The sequence below is a fragment of the Ambystoma mexicanum genome, chromosome 1q (genome assembly GCF_040938575.1).
Source record: "Ambystoma mexicanum isolate Mex_15411 chromosome 1q, UKY_AmexF1_1, whole genome shotgun sequence".
Taxonomy (NCBI): Eukaryota; Metazoa; Chordata; class Amphibia; order Caudata; family Ambystomatidae; genus Ambystoma; species Ambystoma mexicanum.
The window spans coordinates 812,188,763-812,210,729 of NC_090922.1; the positions used below are offsets into that span (position 1 = coordinate 812,188,763).

A 21,967-nucleotide genomic window follows, 5' to 3' on the forward strand; every position below is an offset into this window, starting at 1 on the left:
AACATCCTGCCAAATGGGACAACAGAGTCCGGGGTCAGTTCTATGGCACAATCCTCTGGCCGATGAGGAGGTAAGAGTTTGGGTGTAGTGTCTTCGAAGACTTCAGCATTTTCTTGGTACTGACGGGGAACCGATGAGACCACCTTGAGTAGAGGGGTTCCCTTGTCCTTGTCTTCTCTTTTGACTTGAAGGGCTGATTGACAATGCTGTTCACAGTAGGAAGAATCAAAACGCACACAGTTGGTAGTCCAGTTTATTTGCGGATTGTGTCTTCTTAGCCAGGGTATTCCAATCACCAAGGGAAAGTGGGCTGCTCTAATGAGATCGAATACCAGCATTTCCTGATGCTCTCCCAAATCCAAACGTAAGGGTATCGTCTCGGATTGGATTGGGCCTGAGGACAGGGGGGTCCACTCCATCCACTCCTTCTACCGGAATGGGCCTTTCCTTCTGCCTAAAGGGGATCTGTTGTTCTTGAGCCCATCCTTCGTCCATAAAGTTCCCTGCGGCACCACAGTCCAGCATGGCTAAGACCTCCACACATGAAGTTTTGGTTGTCCAGAGTTTGACTTGAAATACCATCAGGCTGTTATCCTCTCTTAATTCTGTTGGTCTGGTAAGGTTGCAAGGACTGTGTCTTGTTCCCCCGAGACCTCCCTTGCGAAGGACCGAGGGTGGAAGTTTTCCTTCCTTCTCGGAGGGACTTCCGGACAATCTCTGAGGAGGTGCTTTGAAGAGCCACAATACATACAGAGGCCCGAATCCCTGCGTCTTTTGCGTTCTGAAGGCATGAGGGGGCCTCGGGTTGCCCCTATCTGCATAGGTTCCTCTTGGGTGGACGGTTCCCTCGAAGGGTGAGGAGCCGGGCTGGATGAGGGCTGGCTGAGACGAGGTCTTCTCCTTTCCTGGCGGCGTTCGTTGAGACGATACTCTAACTGGAGAGTGAGTGACATGAGATCTTGAAAGGACGGAGGTCGAGCCACTCGGGCTAACTCATCCTTCAACTCATCCTTAAGTCCCCTCCGAAAGATCGTCTGTTTGGCAGATTCTGGCCAATCTGTCTTCGCCACTAGTCTCAGGAAGCGAGATATGTAGGTCTGTACATCCGTGTTACCTTGTTCTACATCTAGTATTGCTTCAAAAGAGGTGTACAGAACCTCAGGACGATCGAATCTGGCCTTGAAAAGGTCCACAAATGAGTCATAATTAGCCAGTGCAGGATCATTTATTGTTACCAACGGTGTGGCCCAGGCCAATGCATTTCCGGTGAGATTGGCTATGAGGAACCCCATTTTAGCTCTGGCGGTTTCAAAGGCGTGGGGACGAAAGGCGAAGTATACGTGGCAGGCGTCTAAGTACTCCTTTAGACCGCCTGGATAGCCATCATATTTTCCGAAGGATAAAGGCATGGGTGGTAGGTCTCCTTGGTCGTCCCTGTGTAGGACCACTTGTTGGCATAGGGCGGCATTTTCGGTTTTCAGGGATTGGACTTCTAGGGTTAGCCCCTGCAATGCTGCCACCAGCTCTTGATACTGTTCAAGGGAAGCCATGATTCTGTTTGGGCGTTGTATTCTGTCAGGCTGTTCACCCTCACCACTCTTCTCCTCACATGAGGCTTCCTCTTGTTTGTCCTTGGAGTGTTTGGAGGATCTTCGGAGAGTTCTGGGATCTTCCTTTGTAGACTTGTCTCTGGACCTCCTGTCATGCAAGTAGGGTCTGGCTCCCTTGGAGGCCACCTCGACAGGAAGTGGGACCTGTCGTGGGGGGCCTCGAGGAGCCAAGGCCCTGCGACAGGGAAAAGACCGATGGACGGTAAAAAACCCTGTGTCGTCTTCCTGAGATTGTATTGAATATGAGACTCTCCAATTGTGTGGTAGTGAGTGATCCGTAGTGAACCCAGGAAACTGTGAATCAAGTAAGTTCGTTCTGTCCACCAAAGTGAAGATGGCTTGAGGAAAAGAAGGCAGGAACCGATCCGTGGAGACTTGGCCGGATACTAGGTAAGCAGCAATGGGAAGCGATGAGGGAGGAAAGAGAAGAGGGATAGAGCCTGGAACGGGGAAACGGTCCGAGCAGAGAGGGAAAGGTAGGAAAAGAGGGAGAAGCAGTTAAAGTCCCTACTTACCAGAAACGGTTGGATCCATGAAAGGCACACGGAGGAACACCTAGATACGCGAGGATGGCGGCGGACCGCTAGTACGAGTGGCAAGATGCCGAAAGCAAAGGAAAAGACTGAGAAGGCGTAACGGACAAGTGCAGTGAAAGGACTAGGGAAGTAGGGAAAAGCAAAGTTAAACTGAGGTAAAGGCAAGCGGGTAGGAGTAAAACTGCAGGAGGCACTGAAGGAGCTAAAACGGAGTATTAGCAGAGCGCTGGTATCACAGGGAAAAATAACACAGATACAACGTGCCGGGAGGTGGGCGGGGCTTGCTTAAATAACAAAGGCAGCCATGTTGGAGGAGGACTGGACTGCTAACTGAAGGTTCTCCGCGGCGAAAACATCCACTTCTGCCATAACTTCCAGGGATGTATCCTGACACTAGCTCACCTCTGCGCCTTCACAGATAGTAGCAGCTCACCTCTATATATTACTATGCAGCACTAGCTCACCTCTGCGCCTTCAGAGATAACACCAGCTCACCTCTATACATTGATATGCAGCACTAGCTCACCTGTGTGCCTTCAGAGATAGTAGCAGCTCACCTCTATATATTACTATGCAGAACTAGCTCACCTCTGCGCCTTCAGAGATAACACCAGCTCACCTCTATACATTGATATGCAGCACTAGCTCACCTCTGCGCCTTCATAGATAGCGCCAGCTCACCTCTATATATCACTATGCAGCATTAGCTCACCTGTGTGCCTTCAGAGATAGTAGCAGCTCACCTCTATATATTGCTATGCAGCACTAGCTCACCTGTGCGCCTTCACAGATAGCACCAACTCACCTCTATACATTGCTATGCAGCACTAGCTCACCTGTGTGCCTTCAGAGATAGTAGCAGCTCACCTCTATATATTACTATGCAGCACTAGCTCACCTCTATATATTACTATGCAGCACCATCTCACCTGCACCTTCACAGATAGCACCAACTCACCTCTATACATTGCTATGCAGCACTAGCTCACCTGTGCGCCTTCACAGATAGCACCAACTCACCTCTATACATTGCTATGCAGCACTAGCTCACCTGTGTGCCTTCAGAGATAGTAGCAGCTCACCTCTATATATTACTATGCAGCACTAGCTCACCTCTGCGCCTTCAGAGATAGTACCAGCTCACCTCTATATATTACTATGCAGCACTAGCTCACCAGTGCGCCTTCACAGATAGCACCAGCTCACCTCTATACATTGCTATGCAGCACTAGCTCACCTGTGCGCCTTCAGACATAGTACCAGCTCACCTCTATATATTACTATGCAGCACTAGCTCGCCTGTGTGCCTTCAGAGATAGTACCAGCTCACCTCTATATATTACTATGCAGCACTAGCTCACCTCTGCGCCTTCAGAGATAGTACCAGCTCACCTCTATATATTACTATGCAGCACTAGCTCACCAGTGCACCTTCACAGATAGCACCAGCTCACCTCTATACATCGCTATGCAGCACTAGCTCACCTGTGTGCCTTCAGAGATAGTACCAGCTCACCTCTATATATTACTATGCAGCACTAGCTCGCCTGTGTGCCTTCAGAGATAGTAGCAGTTCACCTCTATATATTACTATACAGCAATAGCTCACCTCTGCGCCTTCAGAGATAGTGCCAGCTCACCTCTATATATTACTATGCAGCACTAGCTCACCAGTGCGCCTTCACAGATAGCACCAGCTCACCTCTATACATTGCTATGCAGCACTAGCTCACCTGTGTGCCTTCAGAGATAGTACCAGCTCACCTTTATATATTACTATGCAGCACTAGCTTGCCTGTGTGCCTTCAGAGATAGTACCAGCTCACCTCTATATATTACTATGCAGCACTAGCTCACCTGTGCGCCTTCAGAGATATCACCAGCTCACCTCTATACATTGTTATGCAGCACTAGCTCACCTGTGTACCTTCAGAGTTATCACCAGCTCACCTCTATATATCGCTATGCAGCACTAGCACACCTGTGCACCTTCAGAGATAGTACCGGCTCACCTCTATATATTACTATGCAGCACTAGCTCACCTGTGCGCCTTCACACACAGCACCAGCTCACCTCTATACATTGATATGCAGCACTAGCTCACCTGTGCACCTTCACAGATAGCACCAGCTCACCTCTATAAATTGATATGCAGTACTAGCTCACCTGTGCACCTTCACAGATAGCACCAGCTCACCTCTATACATTGATATGCAGCGCAAGCTCACCCGTGTGCATTGATGGCACCAGCTCACCTCTATACATTGCTATGCAACACTAGCTTACCTGTGCCCCTTCAGAGATAGTACCCGCCCACCTCTATTGATATGCAGCACTAGCTCACCTGTGTGCGTTCATAGATAACACCAGCTCACCTCTATACATTGATATGCAGCACTAGCTCACCTGTGTGCGTTCATATATAGCACCAGCTCACTTCTATATATTGATATGCAGCACTAGCTCCCCTGTGTGCGTTCATAGATCACACCAGCTCACTTCTATACATTGTTATGCAGCACTAGCTCATCTTTGTGCCTTAATAGCACCAGTTCACCCCTATACATTTGATGGAACACTAGCTCGTTATAGATAGCAGCAGCTCACATTTACATATTTTATGTAGCACTAGCTCACTTGTGTACCTTGGATGGTAACATCAGTTCAACAATATGTATCGCTATAGCTCTAGCTCACCTTTGAGCATTGATAGCTAGTGCCAGCTAACCTCTGTACATTGTTATGTGGCACTACCTCACCGTATTTCCTGTTGGATAGCATCCGCTCACCACTCTGCATTATCACGTAGCACTAGCCCACCTCTGTGCCTTGGGTGATAACACCTCTTCACCACGACATATAGTTAGCTAGCTTTAGCTCACCTCTGAGCCATGATAGCTAGCACCAGCTAACCTCTGTTCATTGTTATGTAGCACTACCTCACCCCATTTCCTGTTAGGTAGCATCCGCTCACCACTCTGCATTATCACGTAGCACTAGCCCACCTCTGTGCCTTGGGTGATACCACCTCTTCACCACAATATATAGTTAGCTAGCTTTAGCTCACCTCTGAGCCATGATAGCTACTACCAGCTAACCTCTGTTCATTGGTATGTAGAACTATCTCGAGTCTGAGCCCAGATCACAGCAGCTCATCATTTTCCCTTAATGTCTAACCCCAGGCCACCTACGAGCAGGGGTGGACTGGCCTTTAGGGAACTCTGGAGATTTCCCGGCAGGCCTCTGCACTGTCGGCCACTTTTGTGAGGTAATTCTATTTTATTCCCAAATGTTCCCATAGGAACAAGGTAGGACCTGCTGAAAATGTGTAATATGGGGCCACTTTCATCATTATTTACTGGGCCTCTCTTGGTTCCCAGTCCACCCCTGCCTGCGAGCCTTGAAATGAAGCCCCAATTCACCTTGTGCCTCGGCATATAACCCCAGCTCTCTCATTACAAGCGATTACCCCTACACTTTAACACGTGGCAACGGCTAGCAAACGAGCCTTCATGTGTAGCGCATGTGCACCTCCTCACCATGATAGCCCCATCTCAGCTCTACTCCTTAAAATGTAGCCCATCAGAGCACAACCCTTGAGTCCCACAAGTCGGCACAAGTATCACACATATGGCAACACCGTGGCAAAGCATTGTGGCAGTAGAAATACTTGTGCTCGCTGTGTCCAGTGGGTCAACGTACCCCTTGCTTACCCGGCATCTAGGTATACCGTAAGGTTGTGCTTAGGGGGGCGTGAAACCACTTGACTCTCACTAACAGTAACTCTTACTTTCCTCCGCAGGATGGCGCAGTTGTGTTTGCTCCTGCTGGCATCTATGCCCCTCATGGGCGCAGGTGAGTGCGTGATCATTGAACTGTTGCCCTGAGTATTGCAATGAGCATCTATTTGATATGTTTAAAGATAAATGAGGCTCAAATGTGGCTATTAATAACTGTCAATTACCATGCATAAAATGGTTTGGTATTATCTGCATCTCAAACTTCAATTCCCCAAATGGCGCGGGAAGGGGGGTCTGTGCGTTCTTGACCAATTGATACTAAATGATAACGATTCGTGAGTAATGAGCGTATCCAATCCAGTACCTTTTCTCGGTTCCATGTAATAATGTCCCCTGACAAAAATTTCCCTGTTTTTTCGTAGAGACATTATTAAATTGAACATGCGGGGGACAGCCCGGCAACCCCTGATTTTTTTTTTTTTTTAAAGGGGAGCAGGGGACATCTTGCAACCCGTCCCCATACATAATGTCACCAAATATGTCGCCAAAGGTTTTTTCCAGCGACATTATGCATGGGGACAGTATTACTTGATACCCCTTTCTCTGGTTCCCATTCGCTGTGAAAGCATTTCCAGGCATACCTCATTGTCAATCCTATCGAATATGGCCGATATCTCGAAAAGACATTCACATCCATGATCCAAAATTTGGAACATATCATCAAGAATGTTTAGAGTTGCAGTTTCAATACTGCACCCTGCTCGAAAACCAGATTGGGAGACAGCCAGTAAAGGTTCCCTTTTCATCCAAACGTTCAATTGGTCCGCAACCATTTTCTCTAATTATTTCTACAAAAGGGGGAGAAGTGTTTGGACGATAATTGGCCAGGCAGTCAGCATCCACATTAGATTTCTTCAAGAGTGGACGAGTCTAGAAAACAACCCTATTCCACCGAGAGATGAATCAATTGAAGGAAAAAAGGGGCAAGAAAAACTCTTCAATTTTTGGATCCGGACAAGGGTCATCAGCAAAATATGTAGGTTTGTTTTGGTCAGTAAAAAAAAAAGGTTTTCCATATCAGATAGGGAGAAAAATCCCCATCAATCTGCCAACTGGCACCATATTAAATCAGACAAATGAAACCAAAAGGGATCTTATTAAGTATAATGGAATTTTGCTCAGAGAAAACCTGTGCAAAGTCCTGACAGCTCTATTTGGTGGACAGAGAGTGATTAGATATGCAAGGATTTGGCATTACTGTCAGTAGCGAAAATAAGGTGTTCGCCTTATTTGAGGCCAATTCAATGACTGATGAATAATACATTTGTTTAGGCTTAGTAATAATACTCAAAGAGTACTGTCTGTCTAGGAGCAGACTTCAAAAGAATGACATTGTCTTCAGATGGTCTTAAACGCCATGTCTGTTCTAATTGTCTCGCTATTTGTCTCGGAGTGTTTAATTCTCCTGTGAGCCAAGGAGCGGTGGCCTTTTATGAATCATTTTAACATGGAGTGGGGCAATATTATCCATTGCTGTCTGCATGCCTTCATGAAACTTAGAACAAGCCTGAATTACAGAGCACTTCATAACATCTAAATCCGATGGGTGCGGAAGAGCCATGGACAAAGACATATGCTTTAGTGATCGCAGGTTCCTTGAAATGATATACGTTTGAATGTTAAATTGAATAATAGCAAAACAGGATCTGACCAACCAACAGTGAGATGTTAGACATTATCAGGCTACAGAAGTCACCCCCTTGCTAAGTAGCAAACTTCAGTGTTAGGTTTTGACGGGGTTAGTAAATTGAGGTTGCATTTCCCGGATTGGGAGGGTACTAAGGGAAGTTTGGGTGAGGAAGGGGGGATAAAGCTTTAATTTAAAATGTGACTGGCCGATACCGTAATTTTTAGCACTCACACTCCAGAACTGCAAAAAGTACACCTTACTTGCCATGGGTCTAGGGATCACGATCACGGGATGCACACATTTCGAAGATGCGTTTGAAAATCATGAGCTGGAACATTAGGGGGTTGGGCAACCCAATAAAGACGTGGAAGCTCTTAGCGTATATATAGAGAAATATACGAGCAAAATACTGCTCCTGCAGGAAGGAAACGCCTGCCAAAGGTAGGATATTCAATAGCTATGGAAAAATGTCAGGCAATAACAGATTTTTCACATCCTACTCCACCAAGGTGCGTGGAGCGGCCATCTTCATCCATAAACAGGTAAAATGTACTTGCTTGAAGCAGCACTTCCTGTGATGACACTGGGTATGCAGGGTCAAATTACATAACTTCATATGACGTTATCAGTGCTCAAAGGTAATATGATGTCACTTCCCATATCCCTGGCATTTTGTTGAAATGACGTCCCTGATGGCAAGACATTGTTTTTGAGGCAACACTCCGGGAGCACACACAACAGTACTTCGCACTGAATACAAGGACTGTTGACTCCGTAGGAATGCTATGGCAGGCTTTTAAAGTGTATATAAGGGGCGTGGCCATGGCTACTGCATTGGGGGTACCAAAAATCATGAGCTGATAAGTCCTCCATTTCCTTGAGTGATGTTCCACTATGGACATAATAACTCTACTGCTTCTTCCCCCTAGTGCCAGTCCTCCAGCAAGTCTGCAAGAACGCCGAGCCAGGTAAGAACCAGTCTTTTCCCTCACTGTCTCTGCTCACCGGGGGAGGGTGTGGAGGCCATATCTAACCACCTGCCTCACAGAGGAAGACCCCATTATGCTCAGGTTGTCCATCTGCTCCCATTTGTCTTGCTCTCTGTTTGATTAGCCATAAGCATAACATACCCCGGAGTATGTTTACCAGGTAGTAAGATGCACACGGCAACACGATAACTGGATTGAGACCCCAGAGCTCAGAGGTGGTGGGGCTTTTACTCACTGTGTTGTGTGCTAATAGGGCATACCGAGTTCTGCATACAATTACGTTTTAATTACGCCATGCCTGATTCAAAAAGTCGCACTCGTGTGCCCACAAAAATGGTCTTGTAAGAGCAAAACATTGCTGCAAAGTTTTTAGCCATCATTTACGTTTGTCTGCCCTGAAGAAGGCCTCTGACACATCACACAACAATGAAAAAACAGCGTTTCTATGCCCTTCTGTACCAATTCACTTGTCAGAAATCCTTTTATTTTCTGCTGTCGCCCATTTTCCCCATGTGCTTCTCATTCGCATCCCCCTTCCCCCTGGACCACATACAACCCCCCCCCCCCACGCCCAGTTGTCAGCCCTTTACCTTTAGCTTTTATGAGAGGGTTTAACCCACCACGTGGGGTTCCTGTATGAGTTCCCAAGGATTGAAGCCCACCACCGATCTCATGGAGGGGGGAAGAAGACCCGCCATCCAATTGCAATGACAGAAACACGAGAGGGGAGTTTCACCAGCCAATCAGCGGCCCTAAGACGTGTAAAGCAGGTTTGGGGACCTTTAAAAGCCCAAGCTTGCTTTCTGCTACAGTTGCGGGATTTATGTGGCTGTTGGCTGTTGGACGGGTTCAGAAATTGCTGTTGTTTTTTTAGGCGTTTTGGGGTCCTTTAATGAGTGTTTTGGAGGAGTATGTTAGCTTCTAGTGGTGTTTTTATTGTTTTTCCTGTGCCACGTTCCACGCCCTTTTGTCTGGTTGTGGGTGTTCTTCGTGTCCCTCACTAATCTTCCCTGTTTAGCCTTACTCCTTTTGAAAATATATGTTTCTCTTGCTCTTGCTTCCTTTGTGTCACCCTAAAATTGTTTTAAAGTTTGATAACACCTGCCCTTTCCTGTGTTTAGAGAGAACCCTGTATTTGTGAACCCGACAAGTCTTCCTGCGCTGTGCTCAGTAACGTTCTCTCCCTTTTATGTGCTTTGAGAACCCTTTCCTGTTGTGTGTGTTTTGTGAGAATCCTTTTGTTTGTCTTTGTGTCTTGTTTTGCATTTTGCACATTGACACCTTAGGCACCTTGAGCACATGCATGTTTTGCACAGTGGCCACTTTGGCAACCTATTCTTACATTTGAAGGCTGTGCAGCTGGACTACTGAGAGGTTGAGGGAGTCTGACTCCGAAGAGGCAGAGGTTGAGAAGATATGATGTGATATTTTATTTATATCGCGCTCGTACACAAGTGTTTCAGAGCGCAAAGTGTGAGTGCTTGCCGAGGGGAAGACTATAATTGTGGAGGGGCAGGTAGGGGTTAAGGAAGGGGAGACGGAGCATGAGAGCAAGTGTCTACTCACCTATCTTTATATAGATGCAAAGTCGAAGTCGAGCCCAGTAGAAACTCATATCTTGTTCCTCGGGAAGGACCTGTACAGTTCTACCTGGTTGGGTTCCTGGAAATTCCATGGTGTTGAACTTGAAGGAGCTGTGCCGCACATGCCTATGGGTAATCACAGCACTTGCACTATATTATTTATTTACACTCTGCCTCCATGAAACTAGTTTGTGTCTTGAGGATCAAGAAGGAAGTTGTTGCTAACACTCCAATTGGACATTTCCTACATCATTTTCTCATTGCTAATTAGCACCCAACGGGGGAAGGAGGGGTGGTGGCTGCCTCCAAGCCAATCAGGAGGCTCGGAACAGGGTGTTTACCTCATGGTAAAGCACCGGCCCAAGTCTCCTCTGAAGCAGGGGACTGCCCTCTTCCCGCTAGGAATTATGGTAAGTGCACCGATGGCCCTGCACCTCCTTTCCCCTTCTTCTCCTGAAACCCCTACCCCAAATGTGCACATTGTCCAGCCACTCCTGCCCCACTTACCTTGCGCACCTTTGTCATTCGGTGTTCCCGGCCCATCTCCGTCATGGCAATGGCCGGCATGGAAAGGGAGAAGGGACTACTTGTATTTCCCTTCTCCCTATCCATGGCAGCCATCTTGGTTTGTATTTTTTTTAAATTGAGAAACTGCAACCGTGCTGTTTCTCAACTTAAAAAAAAGAACAACCATTAGCATCCCGGTAAACATGAGGGGATGCTAATACCAATAAACCCCTCTGGATGTTTTATTTACTGGGGCAGGCTAACGTCCAAGTTCTTGCTTTGCTCTGGCTTCATGACTTGGCATGCTACGGCCCCACCCATCGATTTATACTGTACGTCTGCTGGAAGACGATAATGTTAGTCAAATTGTATGGGTTAATAAAGCGGTTGTTAGTATTGTAATGTGATTACTTCAGCCAGCATGTCCTTCTTTGTCCACTTTAAATTCAATTACAGTGACCTGAGTATCCACTGCACGTCACACTGCCACTCTATATTCTCATCAATAACTTCTCAGGAATTGGTAAGGCAAACTGAGCCCTTAAGTCTCAATACACAAAATCAAAAGCTGTCAAGCTGATAACACTTGAACATTCTGAAGAATTTATATTGGTCATCAGGCTCTTCCTCTGGGAAAGAGTGAAATGTTAAATAGAAAGATCACAGGTCACTCTAATGTTCCCAGAATGATGTTTGACGTTGTGCAAAGCATCCAGGGATCCCCATTCGGGTAATTTGCTCCTTTCCCCTTTGTCACTGTGGTATTTTGAAAGATTACAACATGAACGTACCTGACTGTCCATCTTGGAATGATGACCTGTCAGATCATCATTTATATGGTTAGTGAAGCCTTTGATAAAGTGCTTTGCTTATCAAAACAAGTGTGACATGTTTACTAGGCCTACAAAATAAACTGCAAGTGTTCACTAGAATTGAACATTTCTAAAAAGAGTCACTTTACAATTTTCGAAAAACGTGCTAATATCCTTTTTAGTAGCTGATCATACACACCATTTTTTCTGCCAACGTGGTCTTCCTTCTTGGAAGGGGTTGGAATTCCATTAAAACCAAGGATCTGTTTCTTCTGTGAGCCCCAAGACCATTTTTAATTGTGCGTGCTGGCCATTGATTGCACAAACACTAATAATTAATAATGAACACAAAATAGAAAATCACAAATGTAGGTGTAGACCCCAGAGCCTGGTCCTCTGGTCCCTTTCAAGGTCTGTCAGAAGGCCAGCATCCCAGCAGAGCCTATCCATGACACTCTTGCTTCTCACCATATGAAGAATGCAACCTCAGTGTAATGGTGACATTCATGCAGGTCACGCGCCATGACAATGTCCGTCTCCAAACAACAGGCGTGTCCCCACTTTGGGGGATGCCTCTGTGGCTGCTGCTCTCATTCAACTTTTAACCGTAAAAACACAGCGCTCCACCCACCCCTTCTCCTCCAAGATATGTGAATGTTTTCTGTAGTCAGGCGGCTGTCTGCGACAGCTGGGGTGGCTCTAGCGAATGCGCACTCAACACCACCACTCTCGCCCACAGAGAGAGAGAGACGTAGTCCTAGAGAGAGACAGAGAGAGACAGGGAGGAAAGGAAAGAGAGCGACAGCGAGCTTTAGGCCTATGTATGGTATGCCGGTACAGCTAGTTTAATATTATTTGAACTCATGTTTCTCTTTCTGGCATGTGTTCTTCCCATTTAAAGGGACACTTACAACACTTTACCCCCACACCAATAAGATGACTTACCTAACTCTCTACCTCCACATACACCCTACCACTTCACCTCACACCTCAATCTGTACTATATCGCATCCAGCCTGTATCTCAGTTACTATGTTTCTCAAATTTGATCTGTAAATGTATTTATCCATGTAACCATTTCCATGTAACCATCTTACCCTCCAGGGGAGCCGATTTATGAAATTCCCGGGGGTGTCCAAATACAGGGAGTGACATCACCAGCAGTTATAGGACCACAAATTTGCATGCAGTCGCCAACTTGGTGCAACGGCGCGCGGGGGGTTGGGGTGGAGGCGCACGCAGCGCAGTGGAAACATTGGCTAGCATGTACTGAATATACTAAAGTCAAGTAAGAAGGAGATTTAAGCCTTCCAGTTGCATTCCAGTAGGCCATCACTGCCCCTACTCCACCCCTCTATAATCATCCAGGTTGTAGTAGCCCTCAAAAGGCAGAGCAACACAACTAGGATGGGAGAACGAAATGCCTTCCCATCCTGTGAGTGTGTCAAACGTCAGAGCAAAGACTGTGCGTGTGCCTCCTACCTTGGAGCACAATCTCACTAATTTGGTGCAAATCTCGCAAGTGGGAGCATGGGAATTCCATGCGTGTGTGTGGGCTGAAGACCCCGGATCACATGCTCACTTCTTCAGTGTGAAACTCTGGCCAAGGCTCTTTGGGCAAGGATTCAGGATAGGTCTAACACCTATAAACAGTGTGATATATTGAGTGGGCACCTCACTCCTTGGAGCATAGTATCAACCGTTGCTGGTAATCTCACAACTGAATGTACAGTTTCACTCTTGGTCATTTCAGTGACCCCATGTATATTAATGGAGTCAGTCTCCCATATGGGAAGACAATTGTATTTCTGTTAAAACACTCTGAATTGTCACTCCAGTTTTCTCGATCTATAGATCCATACCATATTCATTCAATGTATGTGCAGGGGTGATAACTTGTGTCTGAGAGAGCTAATTCTTTCATTCAGGAGAGATAACGGGGTAACAACCCCCTGTATGTGGGATCAGGCTCATTTTGCCCCATGGCCCCTAAAGAAGTAGTGAGCAGGTTTTAAAACCCTGCTGATTCTGCTGTCCGACAGGCTCGAGCCTTCTATCCCTTGCCCCATCACGGCTCCCAACATCCTGAGCAGCAGTTTATGGACAACAGGCAGTCCCGAACATGCCTATTGCCAATTGAATGTAGACAGATCTACTATTTAGACACTGGGAGAGAGCCATGAATCCACATTGTTGGTGAAGAAGCACTCAACATACAGAACACACAGGTATAGTGTTGCAGTCCTGCTGAGAAATGACGATTCTGATCATGTGAGCAGTAGTCTGGATCAGTGCTGCCCCATAAAAGGTGTAGAGGCCTCTGTGAGAAGTGGCAGTACTGTCCCAACGGTGAGAAGTGTAGTATTTTCACATTAACTATGCTTAAGAACTTTGGGTTATTGAATAGTGCTGCTACATTCTGAGTAATTCCATCCCTTTAAATGTAGGAGCTCTTGTATAACCACGACAGTGTTGAGTTATTCTGATGATGACCGACTTGCTCAATAGTTCTGGTTGTGTATCATTAAAGGTACTTCAGATCTTTAGAGTATCGGAAGGATAGCTCAGGGGCAACGTGCTCGCCTTGGAAGCAAGATGACACAGAGCAACACAGGTTCGATCCCTCGGTCCGCACAACACAGGTTCACTCACTCGGTCCGCACAACACAGGTTCGCTCCCTCGGTCCGCGCAACACAGGTTCGCTCCCTCAGTCCGCGCTTAGAAACCTCTGGGTAGTACACGCATTATAAATAACCAATTAAAATAAAAAGAAATACATCTGTTGAGAAGTGCTGGGGCTTTGTCAATAAGAGTGTAGCAGCTCAACTGAGAGGTGCTGATGTTGTTCCATCAAAAGTATAGCAGCCCCACTAAGATGAACTAGCATTGCCTCAACAAAAGCACAGTATTATCGCTGAGAAGATTCAACAATTATAGAAGCCCTGTTACAGCAGTACTACCCCATCAAGAGTATAGCCAGCTAACTGAGGAGTACCAGCATTGCCCCATTTCAAATATGGCAGCTCTACTAGAAAGTGCTGGCTCATACGCCTCCGCTCCCCGCCCTTAGCATTCACCCTCACCACGTGCACACTCAGAGACATGCAAACAGTCTCATTTGCCCTCTCCCTGCCCCTGCTCCCTGCCCCCTCCCTCGCTTTGCATCTGTACCCCCATTTCTAAAAATCCTTCTGGGTTGGGTGTACCTCTACATCTGATCACCTCTCTTGCCAAGAGAGGTGCACAGATGTACAAATACACCCAACCCAAAACGATTTTTAGAAATTGAGGGACAGACTTGTTTTGCATCTGTGCCTCCATTTCTCAAAATCGTTTTGGGTTGGGTGTACCTCTACATCTGTGCACCGGGGTGCACAGATGTAGAGGTGCACCAACCCAAAACGATTTTTAGAAATTGAGGGACAGATGCAAAGCAAGAGCCTCTTGCTTTGCATCTGTCCCACAATTTATAAACATCGTTTTCCCCCGGCTTTTACCCGGGCCGCCAGAGAGAGACACAGTATGGATGGAACAAAGGGCCATCCATACTGCGTCTCTTCTCTCTGGCTGGGGGGGAGGGGAGCTCAGCCCCGACTTCATTCTGCCAGAGGGGGGCCGGGCCCCGCACCCCCCCCCCCCCACTCGGCACCCCTGTTACCCTCCACTTTAACCAGCAAGCTTGTCACCTCTGTAACAGCGCCACAATGCCCCCGGGCTGTTCTGCGCTTTACAAATATGAATAAATAAATAAATAAATGACAAGAAACAGAAGTAATAACAATAAAAGAGAAGCTATTCAGGAAAAAAATAACTTGAAAAAGTAAGTGTGACTTTTCCTGGATACCTTGATGTAGGATTCAAGACTGTGGAGCAAAGATGATTCGACTGGACCAGCAAGGGAGTATGCATCTTTTCCTCGTACAATGGAACAGAAGGCGCAGGGGTGGTCTAGGATGCCACCAGCACCCTACATTAGAAGCTCACATCATAGCTCCCACTGCACACGTGTGAAATCGTAAACTGGATGATAAGTACTGTGTTGCTAACCTGGACCCCTAAGGTCAGACAGATCTGGAGGGGCACAGACTCGATACCTAGGTAGAGAGGGTCCCAGGTGTGCTGGTGGGAGTTTGGCCTATCGCTGCGCCAGGTTACAAAGCCCCAAATCAGCAGGGGCTTTGAAGCAGCTTTGACCACCGGGCATCTGCATGATAAGGTTAATTAGTGAAGAAAGACAGTGTATGGCCTGCCTCGATCCAGCGCTGCTAATGCATGTTCCGAAAGGCCTGCCCACCTTTGCTTCTCTTTGCGCAGGGCCTCATGCCACCAGGCCAGAATCAGAGCACCCCTGCACGCGCACAGCTGTAGAAGTCCAGAGTCGCTCCATGCAAAGTTGTACAGCTCGCGATTGACTGAGAAATCTAAATGCAGCCCGTTCGTCTGTTCTTTTTTGCCAGTTCGCATCCAGTGCAGCACAACATCGCAGGATCTATCTGGGGAGCTGAACGAGTGAGTACCAACACAGCCTGTATGGCTGATACTGGGGCATCCCCCCACACCCCCTAAAAGCATGCTAGTTTATGGTTTGCTGCTTAAAGTTCTACATCTTCTTACAACCATTTCGAAAGTTGGGAATCTTTCCTTTTTACTGTTGAAGCTCACCTCTTCATTTTACTTGCTAGGCTCTTTGTGTTTTTTTGTTTCAAATTTTTTTATTGAATTGAGATTGACATACAATACAAACCAAGAGTAAGTCTAACAACACTATTATTTCTGTGCACAGGCCAATCTCAAGCAAGAAGTGAAACAACTTTATGGAGGGGTGGGGGGAAGAAAGGAGAGAGTGGTGGAAGAGCACGTGAGTGATGAGTAAGAGGAGGCAAAGAGAGGAACGTGCACTTTGCTTTGGCTCCTGGTGAGATGGTAAAAGCAGGCATAGGATCTGCTCGCTGCTGCCCCCTAGCGCCTGCGAGAGGCGTGGCTGTCACTGGTGCTCTGCTTACAGAAATACCATTTTAAAAATAAGCTGTTCAAATGGAGAAGCACATTATGGTGGGCAAAATAAATCGCATATTTCTTGGAGGGGTTTGGGCATCAAGGATGATTATGGGGGAGGGCCACATTGCTCTCTTACCCTGACAGGTATCCCCCCTCTGCCATGCAATGGAATCTACTGCAGGCCCTGTTATTCTGCTCCCTTCTACACAGGAAGGGTTGAAGAGCCCTGCAGCTAAATGGATGGCCCGAGGATGGGCAAGGGGGCGGAAATACTGCCGCGAGGCACATGCAATCGAGTGTGCATAAATGAACCTGCCAGCCAGCCATCTTGTCCCACCCTTGGTTGTCCAGTACAGCCTCATCTGCCCAGGTACAGTGTTTGGTTGCTGAGGATCAACCACCTCATATCAGGGCTGGGTGTGCTGTTTTTGATCCTGCGCATTCTGCAATTGTGCCTGTGCAAATGAGGCTGGGGAAGTTGTACTCTGAATTTGATGACTGTGCCCGGCATATGAGGTCTCACTTGACAGAAGATCACAGCCAGGGCCGGCCTTAGTGGCAGCAGCGGCCTCGGCGAAATTGCGCCCGCCCTTGCCCGCGCGCCCCTGGCCAACAGGGGGAGGGCAGGAAGCACCACATTTTTTCCAAACTCCTGGCTCCGGCGGCTCGCAAGGGGCTAATCATCTGAATAGGAATGTGGAATGCCAACCACCTAGCTCCCGCGTGGGAGTGAGGAGGTAATCATATGAATAGGGCGCTGATGCAAATATATACACATATGGGGGGGCAGTGGTCGAAGTGGGCGGGAGCAGTCGGCAGCGGTGCTCCTTTACTTCGGTTCCAAAATGGTTTCCTTTCAAAATAAAAGTGTCAGAAGAAGTTGAGACTTGCACTTTCAGTGCACTGCACGCACTGAACGTTCCCCTTAACAGCTGGCAGATGTGTTTTGGGGTTTGCATGGTGCGTGGGAGAGGGCAAGGCGATGGGCTTTATGGGGAGCAGTGCAGGCCATTACGGAACACAGTTCCACTACTTCTTTTCGTGGACTTCGACAACTTTAAGCTAATAAAAACAGTGGAATGGTATCGGGGAGGGGGACAGGGGCCTCCCCCCACTTATATATGCAGTAAATGAGATTTGAAAAAATGTGGGCGCATCCAATTCTTTTCTCGCACTAATCACATAGATACGTTCAGTGGCGGTCAGGGTCAGGGTCTGCTCCTCCATCTTAGAGCAAGTGTCACAGAAGAGAAGTGGGGAAGGGGGCGAGATGTGCGCAGTCTTAGGGCGCTCCTCTAAATCCTTTAAAAGCATACCAGCCAGAGGTCGAAGTGAGCTGGAACTAGCTTCCACTTTTTGGCTTTTACTCGTCAAACCGCTACATCTCTCCACAACCATTTCCACAGTTCGGAGACAAACGTTTTACTTGCTAGACTCTTTGGGTGTTTGTTTTATAGTGTTTAACTGAATTAAAATCTATAAAAATAAGACAAGGATAACTCTAAGAAGACTTAAGGAAGCGGTACTGCACAGCCAGGGAATGCTGGAGTATCAGCATGTGAGCGGTGCACTCACATGCATCGCAGAAAAGCCCGGATCTGTGCATGGCTTGTGGCCTCTGCGGCTGCACCTGGCACACAGTACTCTGCCTCCTGTCCCTTGTGGGGTGCTCAGCGATGTGGCGGGGTAACATACGTTCCAGAAATCTGCCCACTAAATGATAAGGTGTATCATTGCCTGCCGCATTCCATTTTAAGGAAGCAGGTGGAGCAATTTAATAGTATTAAAAAATAGCAGCATTCACAACTGTCACCAGCAAGCTGCTCTGTTAAAAAAAATCTTTCTCTACCGCTACATTGTGAATCTGGTCCCCGGGAGCTCCTGTGACTCTGGTCCCCAGGAGTCCCCACAGTTTGATAACATTACCATATCTCCAAGGACCTAGGCAACTGTGGGGACTTGGGTGATAACATCCCCCTCAGGATTTTAAACTGGGGGGATATAATATAATTTAGCCCCCCCGCCCCTCCACCACTCCCCACAATCTGGAGCAAGTGAAAAGAAAGTCTGTTTATTTTTCCATTTGGGAAGCATGATTGTCCTTTTGGAAACACATCTTTCTTTTTTCAAGTGCCCGAAATGTGAACAGACTGCATAGTGCTTCCTTTGAGTCGCCCATTTCGGTCATTATCCTGGTAGAGTAAGCGGTGGATGGGTCACAGCTGGAAGCTGTCCCACTACCACCTTCCTGTCAGAGGCTGCAGGGCAAATCCGAGAAAATCCTTTCCATGGTGGTGAAAAGATGTGAATGTTAAGCCCTCAACGTCACTAAGTAATATTTTCTTTGTATGATTCAGAGTTACATGGTATTAATATACAAATACAAAAGCTGTAATTGTGTAATGTATTAATGTATAAAACCCCTCGCAGCACCCTCCCGTATCAACTTACCTGTGACAAAGGCACAGGCGTGGGCTTCTTTGGACTGGATCGCTTCGGATTGACCTGCCCACCATTTACCTTTAAATTGCTTTATTTAGGCTTAGCAAGGTGAGAATTGCTCTCCTATTAAACACGAACAGGGTATTTTTTGTATGTGATGGGTTGGAGAGGAGAGCTGTGCTGTGCTTTTGTACTGGCAAGATACAAACACATCACACGTTAACAAAGGAGGTGCTTTGTTATATGTTCATGCTAAGGGCCTGGCGAGCAATCTGTTGGATAACTCACAGTTTGCTACAGAGAGAATTTGTCACACTTGTCAATGGAAGATACATTGTTAAGAAAAGAGGTGACTTTTCCTAATCATTTGGGTTGGGAGGTAGAGGCTAAAGGGGCAATCTTTCCCCTGCAAATCTCAACACAGCTGCAGCCCATCTACAGAATGAAACCCTGGTAAAGCTGCTTCTTGGTCCCATTTCCTACTGGGCCTACCTGCTTGCCCCTGGAGTAGAGCTGCTGCCCGCTGACTCGCCCATAGCAGGAACGGCTTTAACGGCACCAGAGCTCTGGGGACGGGGGTATTGCTATGCCTGGAAATGATCCAGGGCCATGCTAATGTTCGGACTGTCGGGACCCTGCTACAAGCAAAAGACCCAAGGCAATAGCCCTCCCAGCACCCTGCCAGAGACGCCTCTGTCTGAGGATCCTCGAACAGCGGCCTTCTGTTGGCCGTTTTGTGATACAGAAACAAACTCCTTTAATTTATGACTTTATACGTGCACAGCGTGCAGATTGAAGACCGTCACCTCCTTCTGGCAGTCTCTGGCAGTGTTCTTACCACCCTGTTTCCTTTTTAATCAGGTTTCCCCGACATTAGCCCCCTGCGGTCAAAGCGCAATTAACAGCTTTTCAGGGGACATTTCATTTTGTGTTAAGGACCCTTGCTGGCTGCTATTCCCATGAAATGATGCAGCTATCAGCCATCTTGCTGCATTCTTTTGACTTTATATTTAAAGACCCCACTTGCACGTCTGACTGTTGTTCCCAGCTGTAAGGCAAGGCGGGCTGCCAAACATCACGCTGGGACTCCCCACCAGCCCTGGAACACCTTCAGCCAGCTGCCAGACTGACACACATTCTACAGAACCCAGCGTTGTTGCTCTGCTCACCAACACATGGAAAGACACTCAGTAAATATGTGTATGATTGTACAATTTTGCTGCACATGTATTACACTGACATAATGTAGGTGGGGAAGGTGGATTGATGCACCAGCTGCACCCTATCAGAGACAAGGCAGATTTTCATGCTACTGAACATAATCAAATGAGTGCCATTGAGTTGGTCTTAGAAACGTGTTGATGGCAAGAGAGCAGAGAAGCTGCACGATTGAATCAGGAAGTGCTAAAAGCAATATCATTCTTTTTATGTATATACTTTCATTTTTAATTTTGGCTGAAAGTCGGCAAAGCAGAACTTCTATAAAAAGTGTGAGAAAGTCATTTATTTTTCATTTATTAGGTACATTTAATGGAAATGTCTTCTGAGGTGTGTTCACCATTAAGGACCTCCTTTAATTATAAGGCATTAAGCATGCACACCATTTGCCCAAGTGGGCTTTGGCAATAAACATATCAATACTGCACAGGGAGCTCATAGCACTGCCCATTCACACAAACCAACCCCAGTTAGCACAGATCACTAGCTCAGTACACAAAAAAACACACTAGCACTGTATGTACACACCAACCCACTGTTATGCACACCCACACTTCCCCACACTTTATACAACTCACTACATGGCACATCTGTACCACCCAGCACTGATTAATAAACACCTCTCCACTGCAATGCATACCCACACTGCCCAGCACAGCGCATATCCACCACTCAACTGCACTGCACTGCACACCCACACTGTTTTGCACTCGCACAAACCACTGCACCAAACTCACACCATCCCAACACTGTACACGTGCACACAGCCCCGAATCTGCTCTACATTCACACTATGCCCACACTGCATGAAAATACACAGCTTCAACCCTGCTATTCAGACACGTCTGCTGTGCGCTTGCACCATCCCTGAACTGCATGCTGTATTACAGCTCCAAATCAGCTCTGCACACGCTGCCTCCAGCACTGCATACCCCCACAAAGCTTCTCACACTGCACACATGCGCACACACTGGCCCCATTATTATAGTGTACACACAAATCACCCTCCATACAACACATATGCTCCTTGCTCAATGGATTTACTTTGGATTCACAAATGGTCCCGGTGCATCCGGCCTCCCCATTCCAATTGAGTCCAATGGGACTCAAATGGGAATGGGGACTAATATTTGCCAGAGCCTTGGAATGGGAAATTGCCGGGTCCGCCGGGGCTGTTATGCCCCGGTAATTGCCCATTCCCAGACGCCAGTAAATTCAGGACTCTGGCGGCACCCGTGCCGGTATTTACCAGCATGGCTACCGCCAGGGTCGTAATGAGCCCCATGATGTTAATCTTACTTTCAAGAATGGTGAATTTTAAATGCAAGTTCATGCATCAGGACCTCTGCCGTGTGGTTATTGTATCGACATAATTAGCATGGTTAAACAGTTACCTACATTTAAGGGTTCAGGGTTGTCTGTGGTGTATGTTTGCATGCCTGTGTACTTTCTATATCAAAAGTATGGATTAGTAATATTCTATATGTAAATGTGGGTTGTTCAGCAGTGGCTGCAATTTGATGGATGTATAGGATTTCTCGACCTGGCTTATTCACCTTGTCAAACTGTGGGATCCTGATTCCTTAGCAAATCACTTCTTTCATTCCCTTCCCTGCCACATGTGTTGGTGTCTAGACACAGGTTGAACACCCATGTGAAACTGTCATTTGAAGGCATTGTGGCCTAGTGCCCCTTGTAGGGCTCCAAGCCTGCTTTCCTTCTTGTTGTGTAGCCACGCAGACCACCTGTGTGCGCGCAAGACAGACATGCATGAGGGCTGGACCTATAGCAGATGCAATGTCGCCTTGTTCTTCAGTAAGGGACCCGCTTTCAATACCAT

The 21,967-nt window shown here is 47.1% G+C and overlaps 1 protein-coding gene across 1 annotated transcript in view; it reads left to right on the top strand.

Annotated features, from left to right (window-relative positions):
* LOC138536951 (uncharacterized) overlaps nt 1-21,967 on the top strand; it is a 56,558-nt gene that overhangs the window by 11,858 nt on the left and 22,733 nt on the right. Inside the window, exons 2-4 of the mRNA XM_069641415.1 lie at nt 5,950-6,002; nt 8,507-8,545; nt 15,927-15,978. Of these exons, the coding sequence (XP_069497516.1) occupies nt 5,951-6,002; nt 8,507-8,545; nt 15,927-15,978 (143 nt within the window). The 5' untranslated portion in view covers nt 5,950. The remainder of the gene's footprint in view (nt 1-5,949; nt 6,003-8,506; nt 8,546-15,926; nt 15,979-21,967) is intronic.